We start from the raw sequence: 25,789 nt of genomic DNA, 5'->3' as shown, positions 1-25,789 counted from the left end.
CACTGGGCTACTCGGCTCTAGTTGGCTGTCCTATTACACACTGATGTGTGAAGTTAACACTGATTGATGAATGGTATATAAACCCTGCTGGGACACTGCTTCATTGTGGGTCAGTCCAGGATGAAGGCTGGATAAGCCGAAACGGCCTCGTAGACTGCCATATCATTCATTTGGTGACTATGAAATTGCTATAGACTCTGAACCCATGTCTTTATGCTGCTTTTGCCATCAGTTGCACCCCAGTGCAGCATATAACCTTTGAATCAATGGAATAAATGTGATTTATTTTTTGCATCTTAAACAAGGAGTGCTGCCTCACTTATCTTTTGGATAGGAAGTTTCCATATTACTAATCTCAGGCTCCTGCACCCATCTCTGTGGACATTTGTAATGAGTGCCTATCCCCCAAGTTTCCATATATATATATATATATATCTCATACTGATGTTGCAAACAGGCAGCAGCACTCGGTTTTATAGAAATGAAACAGGACATCATTGGACAGCAACATTTTGATATTTAATCGTCAACAGGCATAAAAAAATAGAGATTTTCTCACCTTATATTCCCCCACTGCATCACATGTGCATACTGATCCGTAGGGCTGGAAGTGAGCGGCACATCCGGGCCCGTCACCAAGACAACACAGCAACAATGCTGATACCAGATGATGGCGGCACCCAGCCAGCGAGGCTGACAGCTACAACGCCATACAAATTGGCATACTAAAAACATATGATCAGGCTGAGGAAGACATTCTAATTCATAGAAATATTCATATGCATAAGATCAGAATCAAAATACACAAAACCATGTGCACTGCAGGGGGGCAGAAGTAACAGGTGCAGATAGTTAGATTTGGGTGAGTTATTTTGTTTCTGTGCAGGGAAAATACTGACTGCGTTATTTGTACACTGCAATATAGATCTCACTTTGAAGAAAAACCCCACCCAAATCTAACTCTCTCTGCACATGTTACATCTGCCCCACCTGCAGTGCACATGGTTTTGTCCATTTGAGAAGGAATATGCCTCTAAGAGTGAACTAGAATAAGGCCCTATGTTGGCAAATCTGACTGCGCACTTAGGGTACATATGGCTGGATATCGTGCAGCCATACGAGCAGCACTTTTTTCGGGTACCAGTGACCAGCCTGTGGCAAGACATTTTGCCCAGGCTGGTCACAACATGGTCAATCTACTATATTATTGACCATGTGCCACCACGTCTTTGTGGTGGTAACAGGTCATTGCCCTTATTACTGGGGTAGCGGGAACGAGATATCCAATTTTTTTTTTTACATAGATGCAGCCCCATCTGCATCCATGGCAGGGAGTGGGACTTCCAGTGCATAGTAACATGCAACCAATTGGGAGGCTGCCTGTTTCTTAATAGGGGCCAGAAGATACTGCTCTCAGACAGGAAGTGCTGAGTCTGGCATGCAGTGAGGAGACGGGAGCCGAACCCTGGAGCAGCATGTAAGGGTAAGATGGGAGGAGGTGCCCGCAGAAATTTTATTTAGAGATTGGGTAGGGAGCCAGGTGCCCACCCCCCACCACCACTAGTGTAGGCATGCAGCATGAGGGCAACTGCTGCACCTATGGGGTTATTCTGATTCACTCGGAAAGGCATAATCTCTCTAATGGACAAAACCATGTGCACTGCAGGTGGGGCTGATGCAACATGTGCAGAGAGAGTTAGATTTGTCTGTGGGGTGTACTTCAAACTGATATCTATATTGCAGTGTAAAAAATAGGATTTTAATACCTACCGGTAAATCCTTTTCACTGAATTCAGATGGGGTACTGAGGTCTTATAACCTTGGGGATTAGAGGGTATCCGACAGGAGACAGGCACATAACATTTTCTTCAACCAGGGTGTGCTGGCTCCTCCCCTCTACATCCCCTTACTAGCCAGTTAAGAAACTGTGCCCGAAGGAAGGATAACGAAGACGCCCTAAGTCCTAGTAGACGAAGGGGCCTTGTACTAGTAGGTCTCTTCTTAGAGGCAGCCGCCACGGGTCTTCTATCAGCATGGTTTGCAGACTTGCGTACCATGCTCTCCTGGGCCAATCCGGTGCTATTAGAATTGCCTGCACCCTCTGATGTCTGATCCTCTGTAACACTCTCCCCAAGAGTAGGAGGGGTGGGAATATGTATACTAGGTCGTATGACCAGTCCACTGTCAGAGCATCTGTCGCCTCTGCTTGAGGATCTCTTGTCCTTGAGCAATACCTTACCACCTTGTGGTTGGTCCTTGAGGCCATTAAGTCTATCTGTGGATCCCCCACAGATCTACAATGCTTCCGAACACCTGAGGATGCAGACTCCATTCCCCGGGGTGGAGGTCGTGACGACTCAGGAAGTCCGCCTCCCAGTTGTCCACCCCGGGTATGAAGATGGCAGATATCGCCACAGCATGTGTCTTTGCCCAGGTCAGAATCTTGAAAGCTTCTCTCATGCACGCTCTGCTCTTCGTGCCGCCTTGGCGGTTTATGTAAGCAACAGTCGTTGCGTTGTCTGACTGGACTTGTATCGCCTGATGCTCCAGGAGGGAGTGAGCCTCTAGAAGAGCATAGTGTACTGTCCTCAGTTCCAAGATGTTTATGTGGAGCTGAGTATCCAAGTAGGACCACCTGCCCTGGAATCGCATTCCTTGTGCAACCGCCCCCCAGCCGTGGAGGCTGGCATCCGTGGTCAGCAAGATCCAGTTCTGGATCCCGAATATCCTCCCCGCCAGGAGATTTGGCGTATGTAGCCACCACTGCAGAGACTGCCTTGCCTTGACAGACAGGCGAATCAACCTGTGCATATGGATGTGGGAGCCCGACCACTTGCTCAACAGGTCCCACTGGAAAGTTCGTGAGTGGAGCCTCCCGAACTGCAGTGCCTCGAAAGAGGCCACCATAGTTCCCATCAGTCTGATGCAGAGGTAGACCGAGACTCTTTCTGGGGCTAGCACCTCCCCCAACAGCTGTTGTATCACTACAATTTTCTCCCTTGGGAGAAATACCCTTTTCTCCACCGTGTCCAAAATCATCCCCAAAAACTGAAGACATTGGGACGGAATCAGTGAAGATTTTGGTATATTTAGGATCCATCCGTGTTGGGACAGGAGCTGCCTTGTTGTCTCTATGGCCCCCAGCAGCTTGGACACTGATTCTGCCTTCAGCAACAAGTCGTCCAAGTATGGGATGATGTTTATCCCTTGAGTCCTTAGTAAGGACATCATCTCCGCCATCACTTGGTGAAGACTCGTGGGGCCGTTGAAAGCCCAAACGGTAGGGCTTGGAACTGAAATTGTTCCTCCAGGATTGCAAATCTCAGGAAGGCTTGGTGTGGGGCCCACACCAGTATGTGGAGGTACGCGTCCTTCACATCGATGGATGCTAGATATTCCCCCTCCTCCAGCCCTGCAATCACTGCTCTCAGGGATTCCATTTGGAATTTGAACACCCTCAAGTAGGGGTTCAGGGACTTTAAGTTTAAGATGGGTCGAACCGACCCGTCTGGTTTTGGAACCAGAAACAGGTTTGAAAAATAACCCTTGTTCCTTTCTGCAGCTGGCACTGGTATGATGACCTGTGCTAGGACCAGCTTTTGTACAGCTTGTCTAAGGATTCTGCGATCCTCTGCTGCTGCAGGGAGTCCCGACCTGAAATATCTCTGGGGGGTGGTCTTTCGAACTCCAGCCTGTAACCGTGTGAAATAATGGCACTGACCCAAGGGTCTAGGGCGGATTCATCCCACACGTGACTGAAGAACCTCAGTCTTGCCCCCACCACGGGAATATCCCGAGGTGGGAGTGGCCCGTCATGCAGCGGGCTTAGGTGTAGCTGCACTTGTGCTACGGTCTCTTGTAGCAGCAGTTGCTGCCTTCCTAGGCTTACTGGCGCCTCTATTGGCGGTGGAGCCTCCCCTGGCCCTAGACCGGAATCTAGAGGTCCGAAAGGACTGCTGTGTACCCCCTGTTAAAGGGCGTCTTACCAGGGTGGAGGCTGATGGGAGGAATGTGGACTTACCAGCCGTAGCCTTTGATATCAGATCATCCAGTTCACTCCCAAAGAGTCTATCCCCTGTGAAGGGTAGGCTCTCTACACTGCGTTTTGAGTCCGCGTCAGCGACCCACTGCCGCAGCCACAGGGCCCTGCGGGCCGACACAGCCATGGCCGAGTTCCGGGCATTAATTGCACCTAACTCCTTTTGTGCTTCGCACATCATCTTTGCTGTGTCCTGTATGTGGCGTAGCTTTTCAGCTACCCTAGGTACGTCCATGTCACCCAACAGGCCCTCTTGTATCTGGCCTGCCCATGTGAAGATGGCTTTTGCCATCCAGCAACTAGCAAGCACCGGGCGTTGGGATGCCCCGCTGGCTGTATACATAGCCTTTACTGTGCTATCTAGTTTCCTATCTACCGCGTCCTTTAAGGTAGAGGTACCTGGGACTGGGAGCACCACCTTTTTTGAGAGGCGGGACACCGAAGCGTCCACTACAGGGGGTTCCTCCCACACCTTCCTGCCCGTGGGTCAAAGGGGAAGGTGGATTTAAAACGTTTGGACAATGTAAAACGTTTCTCTGGATTTTTCCAGGCAGCTTTGAACACCTCTTCTAAATCAGACTGTTCAGGGAAGACTATGTCCTGCCTTCTGTGTGACACAAAGAATGGGTCACCCTCAACTGGTGTGGCTAGAGGTAAATCTAGTACTTCTCTAACAGCAAGGACCAGGTTTTCAGTACCTTGAATGCTAGACTGTGACGCCTGTGAATCTACAATATCATTTGCGTCACCATCGCCCATATCGGAGTCAGGTGCCACGGCCTCAAGTGCCCTTTTGCGGGACACCCCTGGCATGGGTGTAAGAATATCCACCCTTGCTGACAGGACCTTTAAATCCTGTTGGACTTGCTTAGTCTGTAAATTATTTGTCGCCAGCTGTGATGAGACAGTCTCTAACATGGCTTTCATACCAGTAGCCCATGAAGGTTCCTGGGAGTCAGCCTGCGAGCTACTGCGCTGCGGAGACATGCTACTGAGCTGTGGTGACATACATTGTTCACATGCGACTTGTGATGTAGAGCTAGGAGCAAACTTGTTGCTGCAAATCATGCAAGTTATTTTTCTCACCATGTTGGAGAAATAATACCCCCTAAACACACTGCAGTCACGCTGAACACACACACAGTGAATGTACAGTAGAATATATGTAGCTAACACTCTATGTGCAGTATCACATATATCTATATGACAGTGTAAAATTGCTTAACTAGCAGTGGGGGACTCAGAGTAAAATGGAGGACACCAGCACCCTGTAACCTGGACTATCGATTTGATAGACCGGCGTTTATGCGCAGACACAATATTAACAATACTGTGTGCTGCTATCTGTGGCTTAAAGCACACAAGAAGCACTATCCAGCGCTATACTTGCTGTCTCTGCTGACCGATCTCTCTCCCTTCAAGGCTGCACTGAGGAGTGATCTCCGCTCTGCTGTAATGGCGCCAACAGCATGAGAAGAAGCAGGAAGCAGTGTACAGGCGCGCTCAGGTCCCGCTCTGAGCTAAGCCCCGCCCCTTGTAATGGCGTCTGGGCTATACTAATATTTATACTGGCGCCTGGTAACCCTTTAAAAAGGATTGACCCACATAGCGGTATATGCCCTGGTGGTCCAGTGGCAATGCCTGGCATCCAGTGTCGGCGTGGCTGCAGTGTTAAAACATCTGCGCGCGATCCCTGTGCAGGGCCATCGCGCCGCCATCGCCATTATGCCGCACGCAAAACCGGCATCCCCACTGAGGGGACCCGGTTAACACTCACCACCGACGTTTTCAGGCTGAGCCAGGGGTGTGCGGCAGCTGGGGGTGTGCTCGCTGCAGCGCAATGCCCGCGGTAACAGCACCCTCTCAGGTTGGTGGACCTGCAGCAGGGATCAGCTCGGTTCCTTGAAAGGCCTGCAGCAGTCCCTACCCCGGCTTCCCTCGTCGCAGGGAAGCTGTTAAGCCCAAACAGCAACCCGAAAATAATAAACTAAAATAAATTGAAGAAAAACTCTCAGAGCTCCAGGAGTGTGCATCCTCTCCTGAGGGCACATTTTCTAAAACTGGCTAGTAAGGGGATGTAGAGGGGAGGAGCCAGCACACCCTGGTTGAAGAAAATGTTGGGATACAGAGGGTTTGTTTGTGGGTCGCACAAGACACAATGATAGAGAGGACCCCCTTTATTTCAATGTACAAGACCAATCGGCTACCTCGGACATGGGTTTGAGACAAAATAGAAAATACAAGAAGAAAAGGATGTCCTGTGTCGGTGCACCGATTATGAATAGAAATAAAATCTAACTTTTATTAATACATTTTAAGAACTGCGAGATAAAAAACAAAATACAATAACAGACAGGGGTGGGATACAACACTCTTAAAACTAAGGTGGCAGGCAGACTATTGTAGTGTAGTATGATTTGTGTACTGTATTTGTTGAGAACCATGTGCTGGTGGTCCGTGCAGGGGATAACCTGTGCGGGCCACTTACTGGTATCTTGGCACCGGAGGGTTAAATAACCTCTTTATTGTGTGCTCAATACTAGTTAATTGGTAACCTAGGAGGCAGTGGAATGCAGTGCCACGGCTAATGGAGGTTAGGTCACAATATATTCCGTGACCACCGTCCCTGATTGCCGGGTGCCCCTTATGAGCGCACTCTGTCAGATTGCACTTAATGCTCCCATTTGGCTATAGTTTTGCCTAAAGATGGAGTCTACGTGCTTGTTCTGGTGTGCCTCCGGGTAGGTCCACTGTGCCAGTCCTATGGAGTCGCCTCCAGGGGGACCTGGCTACCTCAGCTAGTCCTATGGAGTCGCCTCCAAAGGGACCTAGCTATTAACAATATAAAGCCCTTATAAGGGCTAGAGCGATAGCGCACAGGTTCAGAATTATTTCAACATTAGTATGAAAATAAACAAAACTACAAAGGTCTGCCTGCGCACCGCTAGCCGGCACGCGCTTCGCAGATTTCAGCTTCCTCAGGGCCAGAAGAAAATTTGAAGAAAATGTTATGTGCCTGTCTCCTATCGGATACCCTCTAATCCCCAAGGTTATAAGACCTCAGTACCCCATCCTGAATGAAGGTGAAATAAAGCAGCCAGTATTGACCTTGCACAGAAACAATAAAACACCCAAATCTAATTATCTCTGCACATGTTACATCAGCCCCACCTGCAGTGCACATGGTTTTGTTCATTAGAGAGTCATTGTGCCTTTCCGAGTGAATCAGAATAACCCGCCATGTGCATACACCTGACAGCTGGGAAGGATCCTCTGCCTGCCTCCTGGCTGTCAGGGTGTAGTTGCTTTGTCCTTATTCTAGCTAGAGAAGAAGCCCTGTGTGGGGAGGGGCTTAAGAGGAATGTAGGTAGGGAGGGGGTTGTGCTGCAGTACCCAGCATGTGTTGGTTGCAGGCTGGCCGATGGGTGCAGACAGCAGCCTTTCCACAGCTCAATGTACAATGAAGACATAATGCATAGATAAGCTCCTCCCCCAACACAAGAAGGAGCTGATTTCCGACACTAAGGGCTATTTCACACGCTCCGGCTCCTGCCGGGCGGCGAAAGCCCATACGGCCAGGGAGCCGTGCACCACACAGTAGTTTATCATGGAGGGGATGGCCACAGCCCGGCAGCCGTCCCTTCCAGTGGTGGGATCCGGCTGCAGGCGTGCGGCCGGGCCGTGGCCGTCCCGTGTGAATGGACACAATAGTGTCCATTCACAACTAATGTGTGCGGCACGGCTCCCGGGCCGTGCGGGATTTCACCGTCCGGCAGGAGCCGGAGTGTGTGAGACCGGCCTAATGCTAATCCAGCTTAGAAGTACTGCTGCTAATATGCTTAGAGGGGGGCTTCTAGGGATAAGGAGCATGCAGCTGTACCCTTGCAGCCAGGACCATAACTATCAGAGTGCTGACGGTGCCTTGCCCACAGTGCATATGCACTATAGCCGCAGCACCCTGCCTCAGGACTCCGCCAAACTCCCCCTCCCCAAGCTGCCCACTGCAATGGGATTGATTCAGTTCTGGGTGCAGAAGGCAGCTGCAGCACTGCCCATCTTCGCGGGGCGGCCACCTCTCACAGGACCATTAGGTCACAGACACTGCACTGTGTGTCCACCGAGCGCAGACTCTACTACTTCTCCTGTAGCAGCCTATCCGGGCATCTTTGCCTCTGCAACTTCTGCACTTCCCCTGCTTCCTTTGCCGCAGCTTTAATCAGGCCCAGAAGGAGAGACATCATCTGAGCAGCAGCTGTCCCAGCTAACCCACAGAGCCTTGCGTGGAGCTGCTTAGTTTTTCTGAGAAAACTCCCAGCCAACACCCAGTTGGCCAAGACTCAGAGAAATGAGAAAACAGCAGGGATGTGGCGTTATGTGTAATGAGGCTCATGCCACAAGGTAGCACTCCTATTAGTTAAAACTATGCTCAGCAGCCAATAGGCACCGTGCAGAGGCGTAACTCTGGGAGGCAATGGGGTCATCTGCCACCGGGCTCCTGCTCCCAAGGGGGCACCTCTCCTCCCCTGCCTGTTTGAATCAGTTCATTGAAAGTCATCAATATCGCTTCTGTGGCTGACTCCCCTGCCTAACATAATTTTTGCAAGTGTCACACCCAATGTTCACTCAAATTGTACGAAGGCTGTGTGCGGATAAAGATTTTGGCTGTGCAACTTCGGGAGGAAATTAAAATTTTTGTGCGTCACATATATAACTGGAAAATGACGTTCAGTATTTGTGTTAACTTTACTTCAAAATGATACTAAGCATTTAAACATTCAAAACACAGCACACGATGTAGTTAATGGGTGAAACACACATTAATTGAGTCCACAACTGCAAAAAGGGACCACTGCTGCTTTGTGCGCTCTGTTGTAATGTCTGTGCGCACGCTCGTCAAGTTGTGTGTGCACGCACAGCTTAGAGGAGACACTGGTCACATACTGTATTAGAATCCATGACCTGTTTTACTGTAGACAGACACCTTACTGACTGAGATTTGGGGGGGGGGGGCACCAATATTTATCTTGCCTCTGGGCAACTGGAATGAACTTACGCCACTGGCACTGTTTATTGCCCTAACCAAAGTGAGCGCTACCTTGTGGCGGGCAGGTACAGTTGGAGCTGCTCATGTACTACCTCCCTTCCTCTGTAGCCTGAGTATTACAAGGAGCATGTTACCCCTGGTATTGAGCATGTAGGTAAAAAATTGGGTACTTATGAGTTATCCGGGCACCCGATTTCTAAATCGGGTCGGATCGGGCACATCGCATCGCATCGCATGCGACCATCGGATGCGATGCGATGACCCGATTTTTCCATAGGAATCAATGTTAAAATGGACTGAGTCCATTTTAACATGGAATTCAATGGGAAAAAGGGGTCCTTTTCATACCCCTACTATCCAAGTGGGAATGGAGTTGGATATAAACCTGTGGCGAGCGTAGCGAGCCACCGAGCCCGAAGCGTGGAGAGCGAAGCGAGCCCCGCGAGGGGACGGTATTCTATGTCCCCTCGCGGGGCTCGCTACGCTCGCCACGCTTCGGGCTCGGTGGCTCGCTACGCTCGCCACAGGTTTATATCCAACTCCATGCCCACTTGGATAGTAGGGGTATGAAAAGGACCCCTTTTCCCATTGAATTCCATGTTAAAATGGACTCAGTCCATTTTAACATTGATTCCTATGGAAAAATCGGGTCATCGCATCGGATGGTCGCATGCGATGCGATATCGTATCGCATCTGATTGTATGCCTTAACTTAAGGCATACAATCAAAAAATCGGGCGCCCGGATAACTCATAAGTACCAAAAATTGTTATAATTAATGTGTGTGTGTTTATAGGATGGTGCCAGATCATTTTTTGGCCGGGGGGTGAAAAAATTCAAGTTACGCCACTAAGAAGATGATACTCCCCCAGGTTTATTCCAACCTATCTTTTTAATTTGAATACTTTTTTTATTCTCCTAAACACTTTCTGTGAGAGATTTGAAATCTCCCATGCTGAATCTTCCACGATAAATCTCTGGCACAAATCTCTCCATGAGTAGGGCCCTTTAGATTAGGACTCACCAAGTAATTCTGACTCGCGTTCATCAAAAAGTTTCCTTGTCTACTGAAAAACCACATCAATCCCGGATTGGCAGGTGGTCGCTGTGTTTATATGTCAGCACCAGTAATAAAGACAACAGTACTCCATTTGCTGAAGGATCATTAGTTTATTTAGGTTGTTATTATAGGTTAGCAGATGGTCATCATTACAGGACCACCTAACTATCTGTAACATGTAGAAGAATGTACAAAGTATTATAGAGAAACAAAGTCTATAGTTATACAATCGGTAACAGAATCCCATTTATCCAGATCAGCTTTTAATCCCCTGTTCTGGGGACAGCTACTAGTAATATACATGGTTATTACAGATATTGTTAGATCATCGTCCTTCAGTCTACATGCAGGTTATATCACTATATACTGTGTCATAGTAACGTGTATACTGTTACTGGGCTGCTATTTATTATGGAGGATGTTAGTATTAGCCTATTACACAATGTGATCTCCATCAGACCTGGTTAATAACATGTGAAAAGGAAGGAGGTGCTGTAACCCATAGCAACCAGATATCTGCTATTAGCAGTCTAGTGTCAGCAACCGAACACATGTAATAATGATTGGTTACTATGTGATACAGGTAGTACATAGTATTCAGAGAGAGTGAGGTAAGGAAGCAACATAGAGGCATGAGGGAAAGGAGAGAGACCAGAGGAGATCTGTAGGGTGGTACAAGGCTGCGTACAGGGTTCCTGCAATCAGTGGTGAACTAGTACTAATTCCCCTATATGGGGGGGAGGGCGGAGCTATGGCGACGTGGACGTGACGTGACGTAAGCCCGTCACGGCCTGGCTCCCCAGCGGAGGTGGACATGCTAGCGTCCTCCTGACTCGCGCCTGAAGCCGCCTGAGCCTCCTGAAGCCGCCTGCTGCCGGTGGATACCGTCTGATGCCGCGGCCCCACGTCGGGGATGACAGCAGTCACCAGGCACCTCGCCGCTCAGTCTAACAGCTCCCTTCTCCCGCTCGGAGAGCATAACAGGGGAAGGAGTCCGGAGTCTCAAGCAGACGACTGAGGCGCTCCAGCTCACCGCTGAGACGCCTCAAACGTCCACACAGCCCGGTTCCGTAAGACTACAGCTATCATCCTGGTAAGCAGAGGGGAAACCTGGAGCGGAAGAGTCGTGGTTACACCCGAGGATAAGCTGGAAAAGAGGTATTATCTTGCTGTGCGGAGTGCCTGTTAGTTATACGATTAACTTTCTTCAGTATACGCATTGCTGGAAATTGGCTCATTTTGGGACATCCTCTGATATATTTGATAGACATCAGCAAGAGAACTCCAACGTGTTGTGAATTGACGTAGAGGCACAGGCCTGATACCAAATACAGCCATGGGGAAAACGGGCCAGAATTCGGCCGCTGCACGTCTGGCAAAGTATGCTAGACCTCAGTCACAGCCACAATCTGTTAATAGCTCGCTGACAGCTAATACTTCCCTCACAGATACCCCCCAAGCCTCACCAGCAAAGCCGCCTCCAGTAAATGACACTCCGGAGGTAACTCTATCACAAGTGCTGGAAGCAGTGAGTAAATGTGAATCACACTTAACAGATCAAATCAATAAAGTACAAGCTGACACCTCAATTCTCAGAAATGATGTACAATCCATACGTGATCGTTTGACTGAGATGGAGACACGTATATCGCTAGTGGAGGATGAGGTTAACCCTCTAAAAGCCCAAGTTAAAGCTTTAACGGGTGAAGCCGCTGATATGCGGGCAAAAATTACAGATATTGAAGCCAGAATGCGGAGGAATAACATTCGTTTCGTGGGGTTTGAGGAGAGGATAGAGGGAGACTCCCCGGAACACTTTTTGTATAATTGGCTTTTGAATGCATTAGGGAAAGACTCCCTCAGTCCCTATTTCTCAATCGAGAGGGCCCATCGTGTCCCAGCACGTCCCCCTCCTCCTGGGACCCCTCCTCGCACGATCATTGCAAAGATCTTTCATTATCAAGATCGAGTTACCATTTTACGCTTAGCCCGTGAAAAAAAAAATCTATCCTACAATGGAGCGAGGATCGCGGTCTTCCCAGATTTTCCTATAGAGACTCAGCGGGCAAGAGCTAAATATCGAGACATTAAAGTAAAGCTTAGGCATCTTAAATTGAAATATGCAATGTTATATCCTGCAAAATTAAGGGTTGACGTGGATGGAGCTGTTCAATTTTTCTTTTCTCCTGAAGAAGCAGCTAGGTGGTTGGACATTACATTTCCAGGCCCTCTTCAATTAGCTGCATTAAAATAAGGTTGAGTTCATGGTGAAGGGGGTTAACGTGAAAGGGGGATCAGTTAAATATAAAATTTGTATGTATTTGAGTCCTTAAAACCTTTGGCTGGGGAGCCGGCCACGTATGGATAGCTCAAGGATTTATTAGAGCCAGGGTTTACGTTGTTATGGGGGTAGGTGTGCCGACGGGGTGTCGTCATGCAGGGTGGGGGAGGGGGGATGGGGGTCCGTGTTTTATGTATGTTTGTCAGTCTTGTTCTTGGATTCTAGCAGTATTATGTACAGATTTGGTGGTCAGGATAGGAAAGTGTAAAAATCCCTTTTCTCTTCTTAAAATATGGTTACCTTTGTGACATGGAATACTAGGGGACTAAATAATAAGCTGAAGAGATCTATAGTGCTGAATCAGTGTAAAAAATGGGGTGCTGATATTGTTTGTTTACAAGAAACCCATCTCACTAAGCATCGCATAGATACGCTTAAAAGACCATGGATAGGTTATAGTTTTCACTCTACATTTACGAACCTCTCTAGAGGGGTGTCAATACTGGTTAAAAAAACTGTCAATTTTGAATGTTTTTCTACTACTATAGACCCTAATGGAAACTACACGTTTGTTTATTGTACTATCGATAATTTTAGGTTATGCATTCTGGCGATATATGTCCCCCCTCCATTCTCTTTCGAGGTCTTAAAGAAGGCCGCGTTATTTGCGGCAGAACATGATGACGCCCAGGTAATCTGCCTGGGGGATTTTAATCAGATAGTGTCACCCGACCTTGATAGATGTAATGCGCGGGGTACATGTAACGCCAGTCAAGCTAAGAAATTTTCTAATTTTATAGAGTCTCTGGGATGGCATGATATCTGGAGAAATTGTAATCCTAACGTGAAGCAATTCTCATGTTACTCTCCCGGTTACAATGCTTTCTCCAGAATAGATATGATTTTGGCTACTGATAACATTTTGAATTTGACAGCTTCTATTGAATATAAACCTAGGGGGATTTCAGATCACTCCCCCCTGCTCATGCGGTTAGGATTAAACACCCCTTTAGGTCCGAGGTTTTGGAAACTCCAACCTTTTTGGCTTGAGCAAATGAATCATGTAGAGTTGGAGCATGAGTTAAAACAATTTTTCCTCGAAAATCTTCAATCAGAAACATACTCCATCTTTAGAATCTGGGACGCTGCAAAGGCCTATCTGCGAGGAATATTCATTAAAAAAATTAGTTATCAGAAAGTTCAACATCGGAAAAAATGTCTAGAATTAGAGGGACTCGTTAAACTACAAGAAATGAAATTTTTAGCCTCAGGTAGTGATCAAGATTTACAGGAGTGGAACAAGATAAAAGCTGACTGGACAGTATACATGTACGAGGTTCAGGGGCGTAGGGACCGTGTTAGGTCGAATCTATATTATACACAAGGTGATAGAGCCGGGAAAATCATGGCCTATCTATTAAAACAGGATACCCCCTCGAGGTCTATCCCCACGATAAATACTAAATCTGGTGAGACTGTTTCCTCTACTCCGGCAGTTATGGAGGAGTTCAAGGGCTTCTTTAAGGAGCTATATTCCACCAAAGTGAGTGTCACGGAGATAGAGCTGCGTCAGTATATACGGGCAAGTGCGCCTCTTAAACTATCTCCCGAGTCATCTGCTAGTATGGACGCCTCGATAAATGTCGGAGAGGTTGTAAACGCTATCACAGCCCTCCCTCGTGGTAAGGCTCCGGGCCTTGATGGCTTACCGGGAGAAGTGTACCAGCGATACTGCGTAGTACTGGCCCCATACCTTACCCAACTTTTCCAGGAGATGACGGTTAGGGGGGAGATCCATTTTTCTATGAGAGAAGCCACCATTGCTGTAATGGTAAAACCAGGGAAAGACCCTAAAAAGGTTGAATCCTATAGACCTATTTCACTACTACAAACAGACATAAAAATCTTTGCAAAGGTCTTATCTAATAGACTATCTAAGGTAATTCACGAAGTAGTGAACCCTGATCAAACGGGCTTCATGAGGGGTAAATCTTCCCTTATAAATATTCGCAGGATTTTTTCTTTCTTGCAGGGGTCTGTTTTAAATGGCTCAGAATATGCTGTAGCCTCATTCGATATGAATAAAGCCTTTGATTGTTTGGAATGGAATTACATTTGGGTCACCCTTCAAGAGATGGGCTTTGGCTCTGTCTTTATTAGGAGCTTAAAGGCCCTTTATAACGGTCCCTTAGCTAGAGTGCGAATAAATGGTTGTTTTTCTGAGCCTTTTTCCTTATTTCGTGGTACCCGTCAGGGTTGCCCACTTTCACCGATGATTTTTGCGATTGCCATGGAACCTCTGGCATGTTTATTACGTGCTAGAATCCGGAGCTTCAGGTCAGGTCAATTACTTTTTGAAAATTTTATTTCTCTTTATGCAGATGATTTGTTGGTGGCTCTAGGGAATCCAAGGGAGACTCTGGAGGTGTCCCTACGCACAATTAAAGATTTTGGTACCTTTTCAGGACTTACAGTTAATTGGGAGAAGTCACAAATAATTACCAATTTGGGCCCCCCGGAGCTACCAATAAATGACATAGTAATACCTAAGGTGGATAAATTTAAATATTTAGGCGTTATAGTCTCGGCTGTCCCGAATGCCTTTGTTGAGCTTAATCTTATACCAGTACTGGATCAGATAATCACTAAATGCAAAAACTGGTTGAAATTTCCTCTTTCACCTGTCGGGAGAATAAATCTTGTAAAAATGGCTATCCTGCCAAAATTGTTATATTTATTTCAACAATCCCCCATGCACATTAATGATCATTTTTTCAGAAAACTAAATAGCATTATAATATCCTTTATTTGGGCTAATAAACGCCCTAGAGTTAAATTAGCGACACTTTGTAGGAGCTGTAAAAAGGGTGGTCTTTCCTGTCCAGACTTTAAAAAGTATTACCTGGCTGCCCAGGCAGTTCATCTGTGTGACTGGGTGAAAGATAATGAGACCTATAAAGAAACGAATAAGCTGGTGTCTTTGAGTACAGATGGATTTACTCCCTTACAGTTTCTATTAAATAAAAAAAATGCTGGAGATTATCCGCCAGTGCTGGTCCAGGCCGCTAAGGTTTGGAGGGAGTTAAAGGGTTTGACTCACTATAATGATACCGATCCCGAAACGGCCTTGTTCTTGATATGTTCAGTAAAAAGACTAATTGATATTCAAGGGGGTTCCCCGTGGGTTAGGTATGGGTTAATAAATATCGGTCATATGTTTCAGGAGGGCATATTTAAACCCTTTGATGCTTTACAAAGAGAATTTGGTATCCCCCGTTCCGGTTTTTACTGGTATCTACAGCTTAGATCGGCACTGGCGGAGGAATTTAATATGAGATCTTTTTCTCCAATAGAGTCTCCATTAAAAATATTCTTGAAAGGGTTAGGCCCAGGAAAACGACTCTCTAAGATTCATAAATATTTGATTGGCTGTGGTGAGGAGGAATCTTTAGGAGACCTGAGGGAAAAATGGGGCACAGATATTCCTAGCTTATCCCAATCTGATTGGAGTAAGGCAATTGCTATGCCCATGTCTACTACAAATTCTATCCGTACACAATTTATTCAGTTTAATATCTTACATAGGTGCTATTTAACCCCGAGTAGACTAAAGAAATTTGACTCATGTAGATCTGAATTGTGCCCCAAATGTGCCGCTCCATCTGGCTCTTTTTGGCATCTGCTATGGGAGTGTAAAATGCTCTGTAAGTTTTGGTCCAATGTAATAGACATACTTGATAACATAGGTATACCGGTTCCAGATCAGAAAGGGTTAAATTTGATCCTGGGTATCTGGAAGGGGAATACCTTAGCTCCAGAAGCTAAAATACTCGCTAGAAACCTAGCAGCATTGGCCAAAGTAGTTATTGCCCACCATTGGATGGCAAAAAATGGTCCTGAATGTGGAGAATGGATCAAACTGGTTAATAGTACCTATTTTTATGAAAGATATGTATATGCTTCAAGGGGTCGCATTGTTTATTTTGACTCTATATGGCACTATTGGCACGAATCACAGTATTTCCAAGCAGTTTAATATATCACACTTTATTTGAAAAGGAGGGGGGGAGAGGGAGGAGGGAGGGTAAGGCACGGTGGCTAATTAAGCTAATGTCGTAGCACAGTATCATTGCACCAAGAATTTTTTATGTTTGAAATTTTTATATTTTTTTCTTATATATTATTTTTTTTTTTTCTTCTTTTCTATAATCTGTATGCACAGTATATTTATAAGTGTAGAACTATTTCTAGGGGTTTTTAATTTTTCTACCCCAATATCTATATTGGTGTAAGTAATAATTTAATTCACTAAACACTATTCTTTTTGTCTTATGAATAAACACACCCGCCGGGTTGCTAAAATATGCATATTTTTTTCAATTTTGCTGATCTGATATCACCAAAGTAAGCTACTAATATTTTTCTTTATGAATGGTTAACTGCTAGATGTATCGTATTTGTATTGTTTTTTTTTTTATGTAATATTATGTATTTCTGTATATTGTCTTTGTCTAAAAAAATTTAAAAATTTCTATATAAATAAAGACGCAATTTAAAAAAAAAAATTCCCCTATATGGTGTTCTCTCCCATCCATCTATGTATACACTCATCTAGTTCACTATCTATGCCCCAATAGGGGACTCCATCCATCAATGCTTCCGATATCTATCTATCCCCCCATATGGTGCTCTGTCTGTCCATCTATCTATACCCCATCTAGTTCATGGTCTATGCCCCAATAGGGTGTTCCATCCATCAATGCTTCCGATATCTATCTATCCCCCCATATGGTGCTCTGTCTGTCCATCTATCTATACCCCATCTAGTTCATGGTCTATGCCCCAATAGGGTGCTCCGTCCATCAATGCTGCCGATATTCATCTATGCCCCCATATGGTGCTCTGTCTGTCTATCCACCCATGCACTGTCCAGCCACCTCCTCCCCCATCTGTCCATCTCTGCCTCTGTGTTGTATATAGACTCTTCTGCTAATTCCCTTCAAGGTCTTTCTTGCTCCTCTTTATCTCCCTGACACTGTGTTATACCCCTTTTACACCGCCGCAAAAATCCTGGTCAGCAGCAGTGTAAATGGGTCAACCCGTGTCCCTTTACATGGGACTACTACCCAGGTCCTGACCTGGGTTGAACATGGACAGAACCTGGGTAAAGGGCAGGTTAAACTGGTACGCCGGGTCAAACCTGGCTCCCATTTACATCAATGGGGAAAGGAGAACCTCCAGAACGCAGCGTTGGACGGACGGACAGGGGGGGGGGGGCGGCACAGACAGCCTCCGCTGCTGTACTCTGGAGACAGCAGTGGAGGCAGGGAGGAGGTGAATGGATGCCTGTGTGTGGCCTCCATTCACCTCGCGGATGGGGTCAGACCAGCAGCTTACCTTGGTGATGGGCTTGCCCCTAGTACGTCAGTCCAGGGCACGGTGTGGCAATCGGTAGACCCGGTGCTTGGAGAACCGTCTCTGGGAACAAAAACCCATTCCTATTCCATAAAACCCCTCTCTCCCTTTCTAACTCGCTCCTCTCTCCCCTCCTGTGCCCTCTTTCTCTTCTGCCAGTAAGCAGCATTGTAATGACCACAATTTGGCGGTCAGATGAGATTTTGCTAAGGGGCCTGCAAAGTCTGTCACTCCCCTACCTGTAATCCAGGACTCCTATGTCTGCCAGTCAGAAATAAAACCCCAATACTGAGAGGAGCTCTGAGAATTCTCTACTGGATAGTCCGCTTTTATTTCTACTATCCCCTGCAGAACAGCTGTATGCTACAGAGCTCAGTAATGGCACCAGTAGAACAGCTGTATATTACTGAGCTCAGTACCAGCACCAGCAGAACAGCTGTATATGACAGAGCTCAGTACCAGCACCAGCAGAACAGCTGTATATTACAGAGCTCAGTACCGGCACCAGTATAACAGCTGTATATTACAGAGCTCAGTACCGGCACCAGCAGAACAGCTGTATATTACAGAGCTCAGTACCAGCACCAGCAGAACAGCTGTATATTACAGAGCTCAGTACCGGCACCAGCAGAACAGCTGTATATTACAGAGCTCAGTACCGGCACCAGCAGTACAGCTGTATATTACAGAGCTCAGTACCAGCACCAGCAGAACAGCTGTATATTACAGAGCTCAGTACCAGCACCAGCAGAACAGCTGTATATTACAGAGCTCAGTACCAGCACCAGCAGTACAGCTGTATATTACAGAGCTCAATACCAGCATCAGCAGAACAGCTGTATATTACAGAGCTCAGTACCGGCATCAGCAGAACAGCTGTAAATTTTAAAACTCAGTTACCACATTACCTCCAGTAGCCCCAGAACCACTGTCTGTTTTTATACTGCAGCTCTAGGCCCCCATTTATCATTGATCGAATTTACAATGCGATCTGGGCGGAATATTACAACCCAATGCGATCATTTCGCCCCAATGTATCACCTGCTGTGAGCAGGGACGGGGCTCCGAAAGGAGCCTGTCCCTGCGATGCCTGGGGTCTGCGCATGCGCGTTTTCGCACTGACCCCCCCCCCCGCTGACCGCACTGCCGCTCGGGCAGTGCGATATGTAGCCATAGGCTACACTGGGCTATCGCCATATCAGAATGGCGATAGCCCAGGGGTGCGAAGCCGGGCTGCCCAATGTTGATACATTAGGCAGTTTCGCATCCCCCATAGAAACCTATGGGGGATGCGGCCCTGCAGAGGGATCGCAGCAGGGATCGGATATCCCCTGTGATACATTAGGGGGATACTTAATATTTGCGGTTAACCCCCGAAAACGGGTGTTTTCGGGGATTTAGCCGCAAATATTAGTTGATAAATGCGGCCCCTAGTTCATACCAGAGAGACTGTCCCAGGAAGAAAGTGCTCTCAACTCCATTTGTCAGACCGCTCCTGTCTTTTACAGGACTGATTTTAGAAAACACTTGTCACACTTAAAAACTGTATCCCTTGAATGCATATTGTGGTAATACATGTTCCTTTACTTATGAAAACCGCTGCATTCTGGCCCTCACAGCAAGTCCAGTGATCAGTATTGTCTTTCTAGTAACACTACCTGCATTCATAGCAATTTTAGTTTCTCTCCTGTGTGACTCCTCTGATGTTGGGCAAGATGTGACTTCCGGGAAAAACATTTGCTGCATTCAGAACATTTATATGGCTTCTCTCCTGTGTGACTCCTCTGATGTAGGACAAGCTGTGACTTCTGGGAAAAACATTTGATGCATTCAGAACATTTATATGGCTTCTCTCCTGTGTGACTCCTCTGATGTAGGACAAGATGTGACTTCCGGGAAAAACATTTGCTGCATTCAGAACATTTATATGGCTTCTCTCCTGTGTGACTCCTCTGATGTAGGACAAGATGTGAGTTCCGGGAAAAACATTTGCTGCATTCAAAACATTTATATGGCTTCTCTCCTGTGTGACTCCTCTGATGTAGGACAAGATGTGAGTTCCGGGAAAAACATTTGCTGCATTCAGAACATGTATATGGCTTCTCTCCTGTGTGACTCCTCTGATGTCGGACAAGAAGTGACTTCCGGGAAAAACATTTGCTGCATTCTGAACATTTATATGGCTTCTCTCCTGTGTGACTCCTCTGATGTACAACAAGATGTGACTTATGGGAAAAAGATTTGCTGCATTCAGAACATTTATATGGTTTCTCTCCTGAGTGACTCCTCTGATGTACAACAAGATGTGACTTCTGGGAAAAAGATTTGCTGCATTCAGAACATTTATATGGTTTCTCTCCTGTGTGACTCCTCTGATGTTGGACAAGATCTGACTTCTGGGAAAAAGATTTGCTGCATTCAGAACATTTATATGGCTTCTCTCCTGTGTGAATCCTCTGATGTGTGACAAGATGCCACTTCTGAGAAAAACATTTTCTGCATTCAGAACATTTATATGGCTTCTCTCCTGTGTGACTCCTGTAATGTGTAACAAGCTGTGACTTCTGGGAAAAACATTTGCTGCATTCAGAACATTTATATGGTTTCTCTCCGGTGTGACTCCTCTGATGTACAACAAGCTGTGACTTATCAGAAAAACATTTACTGCATTCAGAACATTTATATGGCTTCTCTCCTGTGTGACTCCTCTGATGTAGGACAAGGTGTGACTTCCGGGCAAAACATTTGCTGCATTCAGAACATTTATATGGCTTCTCTCCTGTGTGACTCCTCTGATGTCTGAGAAGATGTGATTCATATGTAAAGCCTTTGTCACACTCAGAGCACACATGTGGTTTCTCTCCTGTGTGACTCCTCTGATGTATAACAAGCTGTGACATCTGGGAAAAACATTTGCTGCATTCAGAACATTTATATGGCTTCTCTCCTGTGTGACTCCTCTGATGTATAACAAGCTGTGACATCTGGGAAAAACATTTGCTGCATTCAGAACATTTATATGGCTTCTCTCCTGTGTGACTCCTCTGATGTAGGACAAGCTGTGACTTCCGGGAAAAACATTTGCTGCATTTAGAACATTTATATGGCTTCTCTCCTGTGTGACTCCTCTGATGTCTGAGAAGATGTGATTCATATGTAAAGCCTTTGTCACACTCAGAGCACACATGTGGTTTCTCTCCTGTGTGACTCATCATGTATGAGGTGAGAAACAAATTAGTTGCTGAAGGTTTCTTCTATCCAGAAAATAAAATTGCTTTTGTTCCTCCTCCTGAGGTGTAAGGAGATATGATGTATTTAGTTGGCTTGATCGGAGAACAATGTCCCTTTCCACGTAGTCTTAGTTAGAATCCTGCTCCTTATATGTCCTGTAAGAAAGTTAATATGTAAAAGCATAATGGTTACCAGGATAACACTACTTATATTGTATAAGACATATATTTATATACGATAACAAGTATCAGTCACTGATTATATATTCGTGTACAGATGTGTCCACATACATCCAGCCTCCTTGTGCGTTAAACAGTCCTTCTAGTCCTGCCATGCTATAGCGGGATTATAAGAGCCGAGCATGTTTTTATTAAAATTCGTTGCAAGCGCTAGGGGCATGACCTTGGCAGCTTGGGAGTAAAACAGACCTGGCCAACCTATGGCTCTCCAGATGCGGTGAAACTAAAAATCCCAGCATGCCTTGCCACAGTTTTGCTATAAGTGAGTGTTAAAACTGGGGCAAGGCATGCTGGGATTTGTAGTTTCACCACATCTGGAGAGCCACAGGTTGGCCTGTCCTGGAGTAGAAGCAAGAGCTCTCTGGCTGATATTCCCATCCTGATAGCTGCAGGGCGGGAAGCACCGGCAGACATCAACGTGAGAGGAAAGCAGCCAATACCTGCACCCGCTGCTGTGTAACGCTCCCCCGAGCTGCCATTCAAGGGAGCCGAGGGCCCAGTGGTCATCTGTGAGGCTGCATGAGCACATTGCTTACCAGCCTCCAGGAACCATAATTCTGTAAGGAGCAAGGTGGTCATGCCAGCAGGAGACAGCGTCAGACGCCTGGAAGTAGTGGGCTGTTGCGGGGCATAAGTCCCGTCTTTAACGGCACCTTTATTCTTAAACTGCAGTCTGTGTTTATTGTCAGCGGATAAGATCAGTTTAGTGTTGGCTCAGTTAACGGAGGGCTAGAGGGCTCTGTGTTGTACCATCTAGACAGAGCGGGGCATTGTATTTGTTGCCAAGGGAGATTGCCAGCGAGATTGTGCTGGCTCCTGAAGCCCTTCATGGATCTAAACTGTAGAATTCAGCTTGCCATTAAAATAGAACTGCAGAAAGCTACTGTAACATCATTTTGGAGTGACATAGAATAAGTTAGCCAAGTCCCCTGGTACAGAAATGTAATACTGATATTGTGTGTGTGTGTGTGTGTGTGTGTGTGTGTGTGTGTGTGTGTGTGTGGAGACACCAGCACCGCACTTGGCAGTTATCCTGGGGAAAATCTGCAATAGCACAGCTGCAGCCCAGCTAGAAAGATATGCCTGCGCACAAGCCAGAAACAACTCACAAACACCCTCGACCCCACCACATACCACCCCCTCCAAGGGCAATAGCCCACCGAGGACCCCTGAAATTACACTTCAGCAGGTTCTCGAGGCCATAAACAGCAGCAAGCAATGCTTAACCACAAAAAAAACTGGATTTTAATTACCTATATCGTCAGGACAGATTCCCAACAGACATTGGTCAGTTATAATTACTCATGCACAAACTCCAACCTTGGATTTCAATTTATCTTGTGCAAAACCATAGTATTAGAGGTGGATACCGTGTATAAATCATTTTTGCCAGTGATTTAATGACGACACTACCATTTAAATTGTTGTAGAAATTTATTCATGTATGTACTTATTTAATTGTGGTGACGTTTCTCTCTTTTTTTAGAGTTGTTTAATAAAAGTTATATTTTAGTTCACTCATAACACATTAATTTAAAAGCTTCCCTCAAAAACCCTTACTGTTCTGCCTTTGTCTTCCTCGGGACAACCCCCCATTTTTCTGTTAGCTTTATTGCTGGACTATTTTGGGAGCACCTCCAACCAAGCACCCTAGCGGTACCAGAGCCTAATTAGGTCCTATGTTGGTCTTTTGAATAATAAAAACATATCACCTTTATTAATTTAGAGCCTGTGACAATCCTTCCCTTCCTATACTGTTACTCCTGTGTCCTCAAGGTGGAGCACAGCTGTTGCTTAATTAAACCAATCAGCTCTTGGCCTGGTGTGTCAGGCTCCATACCTGTAGTAAAGGCCCCCATACATTAGGCCGACTTGTCCAAGGGACAAGTCAGACCCAATTTACCTGCGAGCCGCCCGGCAGCTCCCCGGGAGGCTCACATACAATTTGGCACTTGATGTGCCATTTTTACATGGGATAAATCGCATGCGATTTATCCCATGTAAAAAAAACCCCGGGGAGCTGCAGGGCGGTGAGCAGTAGTGGGGGCGGGCAGCGGCAGTAGTGGGGACGGGCAGCGGTGGTGGGGGCGGCCAGCGGCGGTGGGGACGGGCGGCGTGTGCGGTGAGCGCAGTGTACTTACACATAGCAGCAGCGGCGGGGACGGGACGCGCAGTGGCGGCTATTATATTTTTAAAATACTTGTCAAATGACCGGCCGCTCTCTGATTGGCTGAGAGCTCTCCGGCCAATCAGAGAGCGGCCGTTCATTTGACAAGTATTTTAAAAATATAATAGCCGCCACTGCGCGTCCCGTCCCCGCCGCTGCTGCTATGTGTAAGTACACTGCGCTCACCGCACACGCCGCCCATCCCCACCGCCGCTGCCCGCCCCCACTGCCGCTGGCCGCCCCCACTACTCCCCCGGTGTCTGTATGCATATGCCTGTCAGGTGGCAAGCATATGCATACAGGGAGGTCGGACGTGATCGTATGTACAGACCGTCCGACCTCCCTGATCCGGTCCGATGCGCACGGGACCGCGCATCGGATCGGATCAAATGTCACATACCTACGATTTTGGGCCGATTTCATCCGATTATCGGCACAAAGTGCCGAAATCGGATGAAATCGTCCCAAAATCGCATAGTGTATGGGGGCCTTAAGTCTCCTTGTTAAGGGGGCTTGTTTGCCTTGGCTATTGTGATTGGGAGTTTATCTCCCATGCTGCTATTGTGCCTTGGCTATTGTGATTGCCCTTTATCTCCCATGCTGCCTTTTACCCAGACTTCGGTGATTTTCCTTGTGTAGCCTGTCCTATTCTGTTTTGCCTGTCAGCTTCTGGTGCAAGCCTGAAGTCGGTGTCCTTGCTGTGCATCTGAGATTGTGTTGCAGAGGAGACCAAGTTTCTTCCTGTCCCCTGGTACCCAATCAATGAGGGAGAGAGGGGAGGTCCGCACACAACTGGGTCATATCCCTTTAGTAATTTTAGGGATTTGTATGTATTTGGGCTGCCTTTATTGAAAATAATCTGGCGGGGGTGCTATCCGGGAAAAGGGTAGGACAATAGTTTGTAGGGGAAAGAGAAAGATTTGCACAATAGATGCACACCAAAGGAGAAAGATATTTGAAGAAGAAATTTTTGGTTTGTTACTGTTTTAAAACTTTAACTTTTATTAGTTAATTTGAATAAAAAGAAGAGAGGACACTGTCCTGTGCAAACTTTTAACACATAGGATTGCACAGGATAACCTTCTGCGGCTTGTGAAAATATTTTCAGAGGCTAAAACTTTTTAGACATACACACAACATATAATGTGAAGTGCAAATGCACACAAGAAAGAAATAGTGTTTTTAGGGATTAAAAGAGTTTCCCTTGGACAATTTGGCAGTGCTGTGAATATTTACATTTTATAAATCTTTATTTTTCAGCACTATTTGGAGAAATACCCATATGAGAAGAAAGAATCTAGTATCACTTCTTTGGGATTTGGTCCCCACTTGCAATGGGTTTTGTACCAATAAATGGATTTTAATTTGGTGTTAGGTATTTAATTTTTAACACACTAAATCCATTCTTTGGTGTGCATCTATTGTGCAAATCTTTCTCTTTCCCCTAAAAACTATTGTCCCCTGGTACTGGCTACTGATGTCCTGACCCAGACCTGTACAGAGATAAGTGTCATTGTACCATCTAGGCATTTGTATTCTCTGCTAATTACAGTATTATCTATGTGCAAACTTATGTGGTGTCTCTCTGGTATTCCCACAAGCTATCCTCAGTGTTATGGTGGGAGCAGGTTCCGTGATATTACATCTTGCTGCAGAACTGCATGTATAGGTCTAACTGTTGGAGTATTGTGTAATTATTAACATCTTAATGCATTGTTGCATACAGGGTAGTGTGGTGGGAAACTGTATCTTTGCTCCCTACTTCACTATCTTTCTAATTGATCCAGCTAGGGATCATTAGTCAAAACAAGTGTACGTTGGGCTGCTGGAGAATTCCCCTTTGGAGGACAGTCGTGTCACATTATTGTTTTGTTCCATGTTTATGGGTTTTTAGTTAGAAATCGTCTTGTCTGCTCTGGAGGTGCTGGGCACCTTGTTTCCTTGCCAAGTCCAGGTGGCACCGGGGTTGGAGTGTACCTAATTTACTCCTTTGAACGTGGCTATTATTGGTGAAGTCTTAGCTCTGCAGGTGCCTATAGCCTCTGGAGGGATTAACAGAGTTATGGTTGGATAGTGGCCTGTCTGTCCCAGTAACCTCTTGTCTGGAATCCCCTCAGAACCCTAACAGCATCATAGAGCACAAAGAGGCAATCTGTCTTATGAATGTGAGCTATCCTTTTAACATATGTTTTCAAGGCTCTCAAAACATCCAGGGATTCTGGGATATTAGGATGAGCAGTGCTAGTCAGAACCACAATAGGCTGGTTTAGGTGGAACGCCGATACCACCTTCGGCAGGAAATGCTCTCTTGTT

The 25,789-nt window shown here is 46.3% G+C and overlaps 2 protein-coding genes across 2 annotated transcripts in view; both read right to left on the bottom strand.

The window, feature by feature from the left end:
• The window catches only part of LOC146075945 (uncharacterized), a 230,165-nt gene that overhangs the window by 198,951 nt on the left and 5,425 nt on the right, over window positions 1-25,789 (bottom strand). The gene's annotated exons all lie outside the window — the stretch shown is intronic.
• The window catches only part of LOC146075946 (uncharacterized), an 83,237-nt gene continuing 67,718 nt past the window's right edge, over window positions 10,271-25,789 (bottom strand). Inside the window, exons 6-7 of the mRNA XM_083185655.1 lie at window positions 20,721-20,974; window positions 10,271-20,636 (exon numbers count right to left, since the gene is read on the bottom strand). Coding sequence (XP_083041781.1) covers window positions 19,504-20,636; window positions 20,721-20,974 — 1,387 coding nt within the window. The 3' untranslated portion in view covers window positions 10,271-19,503. The remainder of the gene's footprint in view (window positions 20,637-20,720; window positions 20,975-25,789) is intronic.

This window comes from Crinia signifera, chromosome 4, assembly GCF_055691185.1.
Source record: "Crinia signifera chromosome 4, ASM5569118v1, whole genome shotgun sequence".
NCBI lineage: Eukaryota > Metazoa > Chordata > Amphibia > Anura > Myobatrachidae > Crinia > Crinia signifera.
Note: the sequence above shows the minus strand (reverse complement) of the source record. Positions and strands in the feature narration are given on the sequence as shown.